The sequence below is a fragment of the Pogona vitticeps genome, chromosome 1, assembly GCF_051106095.1.
Source record: "Pogona vitticeps strain Pit_001003342236 chromosome 1, PviZW2.1, whole genome shotgun sequence".
In the NCBI taxonomy this organism is placed as follows: domain Eukaryota; kingdom Metazoa; phylum Chordata; class Lepidosauria; order Squamata; family Agamidae; genus Pogona; species Pogona vitticeps.
This window is the reverse complement of record NC_135783.1, coordinates 120180096-120193514: the sequence shown is the minus strand read 5'-3', so window position 1 is coordinate 120193514 and position 13419 is coordinate 120180096. Positions and strand designations below refer to the sequence as shown.

The 13419-nt window shown below is 44.2% G+C and overlaps 1 protein-coding gene across 1 annotated transcript in view; it reads right to left on the bottom strand.

Annotated features, from left to right (window-relative positions):
* LOC140701680 (uncharacterized) overlaps positions 1-13419 on the bottom strand; it is a 94849-nt gene that overhangs the window by 54264 nt on the left and 27166 nt on the right. Inside the window, exon 2 of the mRNA XM_078386658.1 lies at positions 6258-6567. Within this exon, the coding sequence (XP_078242784.1) occupies positions 6258-6567 (310 nt within the window). The remainder of the gene's footprint in view (positions 1-6257; positions 6568-13419) is intronic.

The window sequence follows — 13419 nt, the reverse complement described above, 5'->3', positions numbered from 1 at the left end:
GGTTGCCATAAAACAATCAGAACTGACTTAATTGTGCACATGCGCATGCACACAAAGACATGTGAAAAGAGAAGAGTACAGACTCAACAACTCTTTTCATACATGGTCTGGCTGACTGAAGTTGTTCAGCATTTTTATTGTTTAAATTTTTTTAGCCACAATGTTACAAATTAACATTGATTTGAAACATCTAAAGCATTTGCACAAAAAAACAGCCTTTGGAAAACATCACCATGTAAATCCCAATTCATGTCTGGGGCTGAGAATATAGTTCATTCATTTAAGTCATTAAACAGAATGATTTTTATTTTTCAGGAAGCTGTTTTGTAAATTGGCATATTAATCGGGTGCCTACAAATATACATTTAAGGCTAATGTATTGTTATGGTAATGATATTCACCAACGTATGTACTAGAGTAATGGGCACATTTAAATGCAACTACTTGCTGCTGGTGGTCATGCAAATCAGTGTAGCTCAGGATACAAATTATAAATCAATAGTGCATAGAAATGATCTGATACAGCCCTGGAGACCCAGACTGTGAAAGAAATACAACAAAATAACTCTCACACACTCACAGAACGTGGCTTTTTCATATTTTCTCATTTCCAAACAAAACAGAACGCTGTTTGGAACAGACTTGGGTTTGTTTTCTCTATTATATTTTTGAAGATTTCACCTTGCAGCTATTTTTCTGAGTAAACAGGCACTGCCTACTGAATTGGCACCAGCCTTGTGAACTTTCAGATGCAAATATTTACTTAATCAAGAGCAAATAATAAATAGCACTTTGCAGTTGGCAGAAGTGACAGAAGACAAACAGTACATATGGTCAGACTCAGACCTAAAACCACACTGAATTTCTCCATGAGACACTGCATCTTTCAAAGAATCAAGGATTTTCGTGATAATAAGAAGTAGTCCACTGTTAGTGTTCCAACCAATCTTAATTGCTTACTTTTACGGAAACACACTCTTAGTGCAGTTTTACATTGCATTGGCCCTTTCCAAGATTTTTGGAGACAGGGTAAGTTGAGGTACCTGATGATCACATCCATAAATTGACAGAAATCACTAAGGACTGCATTGTGTGTGTTGCATGCTGTCAAGGAGGAACTGACCTAGAGTGACTCTACTGGGGACTGTAAGGAGTGGTTTTTACCAGTGCCACAAACCCCTAGTGAGTTTCCAAGACCAAGGAGGGATTTGAATCTTAGTCTCTTGAATCCTAGTCTGTCACCTAACCATTATAACAAACTGGGTATCTGCACCACACTGGTATCTATGAACTGAAACAACAGCAGCAGCAGCAGCAGCAGCAGCAGCAGCAGCAGCAGCAGCAGCAGCAGCAACCGCAACCGCAACCGCAACCGCAACCGCAACTGCAACAGCAACAACAACAACAACAACAACAACAACAACAACAACAACAACAACAACAACAACAATAATAATAATAATAATAATAATAATAATAATAATAATAATAATAATAATTCTGACTTATAGCAACCCACTCCAAGGTTTCCTAGGTATTGAATAGTGAGAGGTGGTTCCCCATCCCCTTCTTCTGGGGGTGCCCTGGGACTGGGCACCTTGCCCAAGGCCACACAGGCTGGCTCTACTTGCAGGAGGCACAGTGGGGAACTGAACTCCCAACCCCTGGCTCTGCAGCCAGATATCTAAACCACTAAGCTATCCAGGCAGCTATGGATTGCAATAGGCTCTGTTAACTTCATGTTAGATATACTCATGATTAGAGATGGGCACAAATCAGAAAAATTATGAGTTATTTTGATTCGTGATTCCTCAAGGTCAATGACCCACAAATTACAAATTTACATTTTTTTCTGACAATTTGTCAATTTATTTTTTATTTGAAACATTACAAAACAGCCCTCCAAGCACCCAGATATACCAAAATTGCAGGAAAGCTCTCCCTGACTCACCTCTACAATCTCTCCATGTTTGGTGAAGACTGGGTTTCAGACATCCAGCTTATACACCCACAAATTGGGTCTACTAGGAAAATTATCTTTAGCAGCTTACTTGGGGAAACCCAATCTTCACCAAACCTGGACGGATTGTAGAGGAGAGTCAACTGAAGCTGTCGTTTTGGTGTCTCTAGTGCTTGGGAGGCCATTTTATAGCCCAACGAATCAACAAATCAAAAATTGCTAAAAGAAATTGTGGGTTCTTATTCATTGGGGATATTGATTCATATGAATGCAAATTAATGAATTAGTAGTTTTTGAACAAATTTGGTGATTCATTTTTTTACTTGTGCCCATCTCTACTCATGATTGATTTGTCTGTGTCACTACCTGATCTATGGCTATAAGCCTCCAGGGAGGCTTTCAGGAACACTCACAATTACAGAAGTCTCTCAGGAATATCTTTGTTGACCAAAAATGCTGACTGATGCTCTCTTCAGCAGATTCAGTTGAATGTGACAGAATGTACCAGGTAAATGTAGCTAGCAGCCTTAAGAAAGGCCTGTGGCAGCTTTGGAGGGGAGATAAGAAATGCATAAGATGTGAAGATATTTCCCATACCGTGTGTGTCTGTCAGAATACAACTGAAGAGGGTTTGTGTGTGTGTGTGTGTGTGTGTGTGTGTGTGTGTGTGTGTGTGTGTGTGTGTGTGTGTGTGTGTGAATTTCGTGTTGTTGATTCTGGGATGCTGCAACATGCTGTACCAAGAGGCAAGAAAGTTACTGAAGGCAGTTATATTTCACATTAGGTAAAGGTAAAGATTCCCATTGACATTTTTTTAGTCCAGTCGAGTCCGACTCTAGGGGGTGGCGCTCATCCTGCTTTTCAAGCCATAGAGCCAGCGCCTGTCCGAAGACAGTTTCTGTCCGCATGTGGCCAGCGTGACTAAGGAACGCCATTTTACCTTCCCACCGAGATGGTACCTATTTATCTACTCGCATTTACATGCTTTCGAACTGCTAGGTTAGTGAGGAGCTGGGACAAAGTGATGGGAGCTCACTCCGTTGCGTGGATTCGATCTTACTACTGCTGGTCTTCTGACCCTGCAGCACGGGCTTCTGCATCAAATTATTATTCTTGTTGATGGTGTGTTTATAACTTTTAGTGTAAAGATTAAAGGGGTTTAGCTTTCAATTTTCAGTTTTCAACAGCTATCTATATCTCTGATAAAATATTTTTAGCACAGCCATTAGATGAACAGGGGAAGGTGAAAGGAGTACCGCCATGAGTGCCTATTTTGGCAGAAAAGAGAGACATAATTAAATAAAAGTGAAAGAGGGAACAAAATGAACAAAACACTTGCAAAAATATTCCTCAGAAAAAAGTACAGATTACTGAAAACCCCAAGCCTTATTCACCTTCCCCAAAAATATACAGTTTCTGAATGTGGGATTTTGTGCTTGATTCATGATTCAAAATGCCAGGAAATGGCTTGATATTGCCCAGGTTGTGTCCACATTGGCAGCAGCAAAAAGGATGCCAAGCTTTAGATAGCAAAGGTCTACAGGATATCCTCTTGTGTTCACTACCATTCACAAAGTGCCACCAAGCAAGGGGAAATCCCAGAATGTGACTCATTTTCTTCATTAGTTAAGCACTTTTTCCCAAACACAAAGGAATTGTCAGGGCTGTTTTTTGTGTAAATAGTAGTGAACTGGGAGTTACTGGAAACCAAAGTCAAAATCATCCATACCGTGTGAAAAAGACAGTGAAGAAAGACATGGGGGGGGGGGAATCCATTCATTTGAAATGTGGTGTTGGAGGAAGACCATACACATACCACAGCCAGCCAGAAAGGTACAAAAGTGGCTGATTAATAAGGTCAGTAGGGCAAAAAAGAGAAAACTGATGTTATTCTACCATGCACATACAATGAAAACATAGAACTGACCAGAAAAGGAAAAATTTGCCGGGAAAAGCTGGGACAGTAAGAAGAGAGGAACGTTTAATATGAGCCATATTGTCTCAATAAAGGAAACCACAGCTGTTAGTTCGCAAGACCTGAGTAGAACTTACTGGAAAATATTGCTAAGAAGAGCAGGATGAGAGAACAACCTAATATGAGATACTATTGGTTTGCATGATCAGAGCAGAGCTATTAATGATATTTGGGAGGTCATTAACTATTATAGTCACCACAGATCAGAAGTGACACTTAACATCTTTGACGTTCCTTTTTAATTACCATCAAGCAATTGTATAGTGTGGCAAGATGGGTGGAATGGAGACTATAACAGGAGACTATGACAAGATATAGGCACCAAAGCTTTGCTAACATTGAGTAAGACCATCCCCAGCTACAAAGCAAAATGAGGAGGAGGAGAAGGATGGAGATGATTATTTCACAGTTTAAATAAGCGAGCTTCTGAAGATTTGTTCTCTACTAGTTTTAAAATATCTTTTTAAATGTTTTTACAACCAGACATAAATTCTCTTTTCCACCTCCAGGGCAGGGAAGGAGTTAAAACATTCTCCTCCTGGTAGGCAGCTAAATGGGTCTTGACTGACAGGGTGAAAAGTTCAGATTGTCACAGACCTGGAGCTGGTTTCCCCCTGGAAGACTGGTGTCAGGAGCCTGGTCTCAGAAATCGTGAGAGAGAGTTTACTGAAAGAACTCAGGGCTGGGAAAAACACAACTGCTTTGTGTTTTTGTAATAGAGAAATATTTTGAATATGCCTTTAAAATTGTATGCTACATAATTCTCTGAAGATGCATGGTAAAATGCCCCTTTCTGGAGGCCTGCCACTCAATTACTTTCTTTAAAGCAAGCCTGTTGTTTTGAGTCATCAAAGAAAACATATCTTTTGATTGTTTCTGTGACCTTCCATTGTCCTCCAAATATCTCCCTTTCTAGGCCACAAAGATGCATCAGTTTATTTTCTTTGGAATACTCTTGCTGGTAAGCCTGTTCCACATATGCTCAGTGTATAACAAAAGCATTGCTTTACTCTTTTGAAAGGTTATTTTGAGGGTCGGTATTTCAGCCCCTGCAGCCTTCCAAACAAACAAAAGAAGAGCCGATAAGCAAGATAGATATTTTCAATTTATTTTATCTGTTTTAAATCTGGAGACATCTAAGTCAATTGTTCCTGTGGAGAGGTAAAGCAGTTTTACTTTTTAAAAAATCCAGAAGTTAAAGAGTGTTTGCTCAAACTCCCCCCAAATTTAGCACAAAGTAAGAACAAACTACCTACTAAATCTGTGCCAGATTTGGTGCTGATCTAAAATCCAGATTCAAAGTTACAATCTCTGCCCCTATTTTTAGAATTGCCTTGTAGAAAATAGATTTGCTGTGTTGCACAACAAAATTACTGCACTTTCCTGCTGTGGTAATATCCATGTGTGCACAAGTTGTTTTTTTTAAAAAAATGCTTAGAAATGGGAAAATTCCATTTTTGAGACTGCATCTCACTGAATGCAGTACCAATAAGGAATTTTTCCTATCTCTAATCATGGTGCCCTCTGCCCCCAGTTGAAGTTGGCCCACTGTGAGTCAGGCATCCTGGCAGGTTTCTCATTCATTATTCTGCACATTAGCACATGTCTGGAGTGTTGCAAACAGGTATCAACAAGGGACAGGCTGTGGTACCAAGCTGTTCAATGGCCTCTGCAATTTGGATTCCTTTCATGAATTTTAGTTCATGCAGAGGTGAGAGAGAGATTCCTGGGTCAATGTTCCTGTGATGTATACCCTATAGCAGTGATGGCAAACTTTTTTCGACTCAGGTGCCCAAACTTAATAAATAAATAAATAAATAAGCAGGTGGTGGTAGTGGCAGAAGTGGAAGTGACAGTGGTGGAAGTGGAGGAAGAAGGGGGAATCCAGGGCATGGAGGTTCCTTGAGACCCTACTCTGGATCTGCCACCGGCACCAGCTGTTCCAGATCCTGGCCCGCCGCTTGTCGTAGCGCCAGCACCGTGGCTGCAGCCGTCTTCTCAGGTTTGGCTGCGGGGGGGGGGGAGTATCGATCTGGTGACTTATATCTTGTTTTCCCACAGAGAGAGCTCTGTGTGCCAGCTGTGGCAAGCATACCATATGTTCGCCATCACTGCCCTACAGGTTGGTGCCAAAGACCAAATGGAACCTTTTGCAACAAAACTGTTTGGGTACCTGCTACTTAGCATGAATGCTGTTTAGACTAGATATCTGTTGCTTTAAATACTTGTTTTGCTTAGTGTGATTCGGCTGACAACAAAACAGATATAACAGATATTTCACAATGAGTGTACAGTAGTATGCAACAGATTTGTAACATTTACCTTTTGGACAGATGCACAATGGCTTCCCATCAACCTGTGCCAAACAAGTAGAGTTGTTGATACATGGATTGTAGGGTGCATCACATGGGTTGTAGTGATACTGGCAAATTCGTCCAATATAAAATGGAGGACAAACACATAGAAACTGGCCATGAACAGTGGACTCATAGCACGTGGCTCCATGCAGGCAAGGCTCTGAATCACATTCATTTATATCTTCAGTGCATTGTTGTCCTGTCCAGCCTGCTGCACACACACAACTAAAGAAACACAGAAACCAGATGAAAGCATTTTTCTTTGTAATGCTCCCCTATATCTAGCCCATTATTTTGATTCTGTTTTTACATGTACTGGCTGAAACATTACCATGAGAGACTGACAGATACTCGTTTCAACAAACTTTAAACATATAAAGGAAGGAAAGGATAATGTAAATCCGAGGAGCATTTGTGCCACAAAATAAAATATCTATTCATTGATAATTTGTGACTATTTGCATAAATGCATAAACAAATATGTTATATATGTGTCTAAATAATGTATATCCTGCTTTAGGACCCGAAGGCAGCTTATAAATGCAATTTAAAACATTATAAAACAGCAACTGTAAAACAAATTGAACAACAAATGAACAAATTACACAACACTGCCTAAAAACAAATAGGCAGATAATAGCTAAGGGTAGATGAATATTAATTGTTATTAAAGGCTTGACTGAACAGAATGAGCATGGCAGCTGGTAGATAATAAAAACGATGTCAGGGAATTATGGTTACTGGGGAATTTCATAGTTAGGGTAGCAATGGAGAAACTATCTTATCTCTACTAGCCACCTGGATATCCTCTTAAGCCACAGATGATGATCTCAGCTGATGGGCAGCTTCATACAGGACAACATACTCCTCTATATCCCTTTATCCCATGTCAATAAGGGCTTTTAAAGATTAAAACTAGAACTTTGAATTCATCCTAGAAATGAAATAGAAGCGCTGAAGAACTTGAAGTTACAGTTAACATCTTGGCTGCTTTACCCAGAGTTAGTTAAAATTTCCAAATGCCTTCATTTATGCAATTCTTTATTAAATTTATATCATTTCTGTTAAAAAACAAACTCCCAAAATGGTGAACGATAACATGCTGATAAAAGTAACAGTTATGATCAAAACTCATTAGTTAGAAATACATCGAGTAAAGCACATGAAACAAAACACACTTGTATCGACACTAGTTTGAACCCACTTGGCTCAGACACCCAAGCCCCCTTTGATTCACGTGATCTTTGTTTGCAAGCAGGAGGACAGGAGACACACAGCTAGTCTGTGTTCCTTGGCCAGAGAGCTCCAAAGCTTTGGAACAGACATGCAGAGGTCCCTTGGCAGTGCTGTCAACAGTGGTGGGACATCCTGAAAGCTTTTTCCCAGAACTGTAACCAACCAAAGTCTCAAAGAGGTATAACAACTGGATGTTGCCACTGAATGGCAAAGATGTCATATATCAGAAACGGATCGTTGCCCATTGCGGGGGGGGAAAAGCCAAAACAAAATAAAATGGAAATGTGAGGAAAGACAGGAAAGACAGATTATGTAGACATTTATTCATGCCAACTTTTTTTTAATGTTATAGATTCTTATAAAGGAGTGGGGATTAGAAGTGGAACCAAGACAGATTCTCACAATCATATCCCACCTTGGAAACTGACATTTAGTATGCTTTGCAGCCTTGGTACCATTTAGGTGTGGGTAACCGCCAGGTCTTTCTCAGTTTCTTCTCCTCACTTCTGGCTTTTTGGCACAGTGACATAGGGCCCATCGTTCCATTTGGAGTAAGACAGGGAGCAGAACACCAGCATGAGCCTTCTTGTTGCCTAAGTCCTGGCAGGGCCGACGCAAAGCTTGGGATAGTAGCCTGTTGTGTGGTGTCACAAATATCTAACTCTTCATTTCAAGTTTTGGCCCTGATATTTCAGACACCAAAGTGCTGCTGACTTGTACTTCTAGTAAGGAGGTCCTGCAGTATATGATGAGGATTTTGTTATACTTACGAACACAGTCATGGCGGGGGGGTGGGAACTTATGTGTTTACACAAAGTTTTCTTCATAGACACCCCCAAAGTTTGGATGATGGGTGATCCACAGGAACAGAGGTGGAGCCAGTAGCCTTGGCCACATTCCCCTTTCTTCTTGATGCTAATCATGCTTTGAAAAAAGCTTCTTTCTCCTTTCTTTAGTATCACTGTAGGTTTCTTTCCTTTCCCGCAATCTATCTCACTTGCAAGTGCTGTGCTATGAAAGGGAGCAGGGGAGTTGAAGCAGGGTATGCAGAGTCTAAGTTCCCTTCCATAAAAATATTTGCATGACCTTTGAATGGCAGTATTGACACAAATTATGCAACACAACTATGGAGTGCTTTCAAAGTATTTCAACGACAGCCATGGCACGTTAGAAAAAAGTCCCTGGATCTGATGGCATTTCGAAAATACTGTATTTTGAATGAAATTTTTACGAGCCAACTGCATCTCCACCACAAGTTAGAAAGTGTCCAAGACCAGGGGGATAAATCCACTTGGGAGACGGGGATAAAAACATTTCAGCATATTTAAACATAAAATGCTGGGGAAACATTTTGTGAAGGCTGCCCTTTTCTGACTTACAGTAATGAGGCAGATGACGATAATAAGATGTGCCTGTGTTTTCTCTCAAAATAACCTTCATGGTCCTGTTTATATGACACTTCCATAATTTAGTTCCCTAAATTTTAATCAAGCACTACGTTCAGGGGACATTTGCTGCTAGTGTGGCAAAATCAGATAGGGATGTGCTTCAGGAGGAAAGGATTTCTCTGTCCTCTGCTTCACTAAAGCCAAAGTCTGGATGAAATGAACAGGATTTTTCTTCTCTCTGTCCCAATGTTATGGGAGATAAATGTTGACCTACAGTTGATAAGATTCGTCACAAATTATGCTACAATCTGAAACGTGGCAGCACTGAGTTGCAGGATGTGATCTTCAGATTAAAGCAAAGAAAAACAAAACCTTTAAATAAATACATCGTCAAATCTTGTTCATCAATTTAAGCCATCAGTATGGTGTCACTATCCATATTTTTGGTGGGAATCTTTGGCTGCTGCAAGAGTAATGTCCATGATGGGATGAACTACTGAAATGCCAAGGATGTAGCAAGGCTGCAAAGCATTCCTGCAGTAGCAACACCAAGGATGTTGCAGTAGGAAAGACCTACTGCAACTATTGGGACAACCCTGGGGGTGAAATCCTGTTGTGCAGCTCCGCATGTATAAGTGAAAACTGCAGCAATATTAGACGGAATTGCTCCTAGGTGGCATAGGTGCATTCCTGCAAGTATCTTCTCCACTTCTTTATGCTACAATAACTGCAATCAATCCTCCAAGATCAGGCAGTCAGAGGCAAACCTCTGCCCTAAAATGGAACTGCTTATCAAATCCTACAAACTGAACTGCAATATGGCAGTGTCTTGGAAAAGATGAGTCCTTTTCTATGTACAGTGGTGCCTCGTACAACGAGTGCCCCGTTTAACGATGAATTCGCATAGCGATGGCATTTTTTGCCATCGCTTTTGCAATCGTATAACGATGTTGCCTATGGGGAAAAATCGCTTTGCGATGTTTTCCCCATAGGCACCATTTTCCCCCAGCTGAGCGGCGGGAGCCTCCGAAGGCCACCGCTGGGATTCCCCTTCCCCGCGGCCGGCTTCCCCGGCCATGGTCGGACTCTCAGGAGTCCGACCATGCATGGGGTAGCCTGCCGCGGGTCGGATCCAAGCCGCGGGGAGAGGGTGGGGGGGATCCGGATGGATCCCACCACCCTCCCCCCGCGGCCTGAGGAGGGTGGGAGGCATGACCGGACTCTTTGGCAGTCACTGCGGCTCGGATCCGAGCCGCGGCGGCTGCCGAAGAGTCCGGCCATGCCTCCCACCCCCACCCCCACCTCCTGCGGCTTGAGAAGGGTGGGAGGCATGGCCGGACTCCTCGGCAGGCACCGCGGCTCCGATCCGATCTGAGCCGCAGTGCCTGCTGAGGAGTCCGGCCATGCCTCCCATCCTTCTCAAGCCGCAGGAGGGGGGGGGGGTGGGAGGCATAGCCGGACTCCTCGGCAGGCACCGCGGCTCAGATCGGATCGGAGCCGCGGTGCCTGCCGAGGAGTCTGGCCATGCCTCCCACCCTTCTCAAGCCGCAGGAGGTGGGGGGGTGGGAGGCATGGCCGGACTCCTTGGCAGGCACCGCGGCTCCGATCCGATCTGAGCCGCGGTGCCTGCCGAAGAGTCCGGCCATGCCTCCCACCCTTCTCAAGCCGCAGGAGGTGGGGGTGGGGGTGGGAGGCATGGCCGGACTCCTTAGCAGGCACCGCGGCTCAGATCGGATCTGAGCCGCGGTGCCTGCCGAGGAGTCCGGCCATGCCTCCCACCCTTCTCAAGCCGCAGGAGGTGGGGGTGGGGGTGGGAGGCATGGCCGGACTCCTTGGCAGGCACCGCGGCTCCGATCCGATCTGAGCCGCGGTGCCTGCCGAGGAGTCCGGCCATGCCTCCCACCCTTCTCAAGCCGCAGGAGGTGGGGGTGGGGGTGGGAGGCATGGCCGGACTCCTTGGCAGGCACCGGGGCTCAGATCAGATCTGAGCCGCGGTGCCTGCCGAGGAGTCCGGCCATGCCTCCCACCCTTCTCAAACCGCAGGAGGTGGGGGGGGTGGGAGGCATAGCCGGACTCCTTGGCAGGCACCGCGGCTCAGATCGGATCTGAGCCGCGGTGCCTGCCAAGGAGTCCGGCTATGCCTCCCACCCACCACCCACCTCCTGCGGCTTGAGAAGGGTGGGAGGCATGGCCGACTGCTTGCAGCAGCGGAAGAGGTGCCCGGTGGAGGAGAAGGCAGGAGCTGATCTGTCATTTCTCCTCCACTGGGCACCTCTTCCGCTGCTGCAAGCAACTTCGGGGCAGCCCTTTGGGAGGAGCCGGGCTGTGGAGAAGAAAGGGAGAAGCCCATCCGATCTCCCCTCCCAACCATCGGGAGCAGTGGGAGAAGCTGCCCGGCGTGGAGGGGGGGGAGATCGGATGGGCTTCTGCCTTTCTTCTCCACAGCCCGGCTTCCCCCAAAGGACTGCCCCGAAGTTGCTTGCAGCAGCGGAAGAGGTGCCCGGTGGAGGAGAAATGACAGATCAGCTCCTGCCTTCTCCTCCACTGGGCACCTCTTCCGCTGCTGCAAGCAACTTCGGGGCAGCCCTTTGGGAGAAGCCAGGTGGTGGGGGAGAAGGCAGGAGCCGATGCCGTCTTCCCCCCTCCCCCGAGGCTTCTCCCAAAGGGCTGCGCCCGATAGTGGGGGAGAAAACCGGATAATCCGTTCCTATTGGAACGGATTATCCGGTTTTCAATGCATCTCTATGGGAAAACACGTTTCACTTAACGATGTTTTCCCATAGCGATGTTTTTTTTGGAACCAATTAACCTCGCTATGCGAGGCACCACTGTATAATGCTTCATAAAAAGTTCACAATGGGTTTCCAAGGGGTTAAAGGTTCAATTTACAGGACAGTATGTTAATAACCATCAGAACATACAGAGTAACTTTTCCCGGATGCTACTTGAAGACTCAGTGGATACAGCAAAACAAAAACAAGAGCAAGCCCACCCCCCACCCCCAAAAAACAAAGTACCTTCCTCTCTCTTTGTAGCCTGTCAGGCTGCATCCACTTGGTGAATAAACCAAATTATAACCCCCTACTTCTGCTAGATTAGATGCTACTCTGTCTCTGTGCTGTTTCTCCTCATCCCGGTAAGTCAAAAAGAAACTCCATGTTTCAAGCAGGCAATGTGAATGTCTGTGAGTGTGTATGAGGGAAAATCAAAGAGTACAGTAATTGACAACCTTTTGGTCTTAAGAGCAGGTGTGTAAAATTCCAGCCTGACGACAAAGCTGCTCACAATAGCAGCCTCAAAAGGATTTAATATCATCTCTCAGAGATGTGTACCTTTAATTTCTTGACTACAATTTTTCTGCACTATCCATGGAGAAGTTGTACTAAGTATGAAAAAGTGGAATTTTATTGAAGAAAATGTGCACTTTGGTTAACTTTTATGGTTCAATCAAAGGTATCACACACTCTTTCATACAGTGTTAAGGAGTCACTCAAGTGTGATCAGGCTGATTATCTACCACATCTCACTATCTCACAGTAAAGCAAGGGCCACAACAGGATTGCTACCTTGAAAAATCCGAGTGCATACAGGCATCAGTGACATTCCATTAGTCTCCACGGAATGCAGGATCAGCCAAATAAGACCACTACCTCTGCAGGAGAAACAGCTACTATGAATCTAAATCTTACCAGGAAATGATCTGACCACCACCACAACAGAATTAATCACACATGCACACAACAATCTGGAAATTGAGTCCTAGCAACTGGACTTGTTTTTAGTTAGGTTAAATCGTTTCGCTATTCAGCCAAGTAGCTTCTTCAGTCTGAGGAGTGTTGGTAGGAGCTCCCTGATATATCCTCCACGTTGGATTCACTTCCTCCTGGTCTGAACAGGCTCCTTAGAAGGACAAAGGACTAGGGGTGAGGGATAATCCCACTTCTGCAGTCCTTCTCCACCCATTATCATAGGTTGTTAACAGTTGGAAAAAGAAAATAGAGGGCCAACTCCCTTTCTTGGATGTCATGGTCATACATAAAACTGACCTCCTATTGGGACACAAGGTCTACAGAAAACCCACCCACGCAGACTGGTACCTACACAAAAACTCCAACCACCGCCAACAGCAAAAAGAGGCATAATCAAAACACTGGTAGACCATGCAAATTGGAACTGTGAAGCTCAAATTCTCAGCACCAAACTCAGCCATCTGAATTGGGTCCTACAGGCAAATGGCTACTCCAAAAATGAAATCACAAGAACCATCAAACCAAGAAAACAACACCAAACTGAAGAGGAAAAACAGCCACCCATAAATAAAGTATTTCTGCCATATATCAAAGGGGTCACGGACCACATGGGGAAACTTTTGAAAAAACACAACCCACAAACAGTAGTCAAGACCACAAAAATACAACAAATGTTACGGTCAGCAAGTGACAAAAGGGACCTCCTCACCACTGCAAGAGTATACCGGATACCTTGCAGTTGTGGCCAGGTATA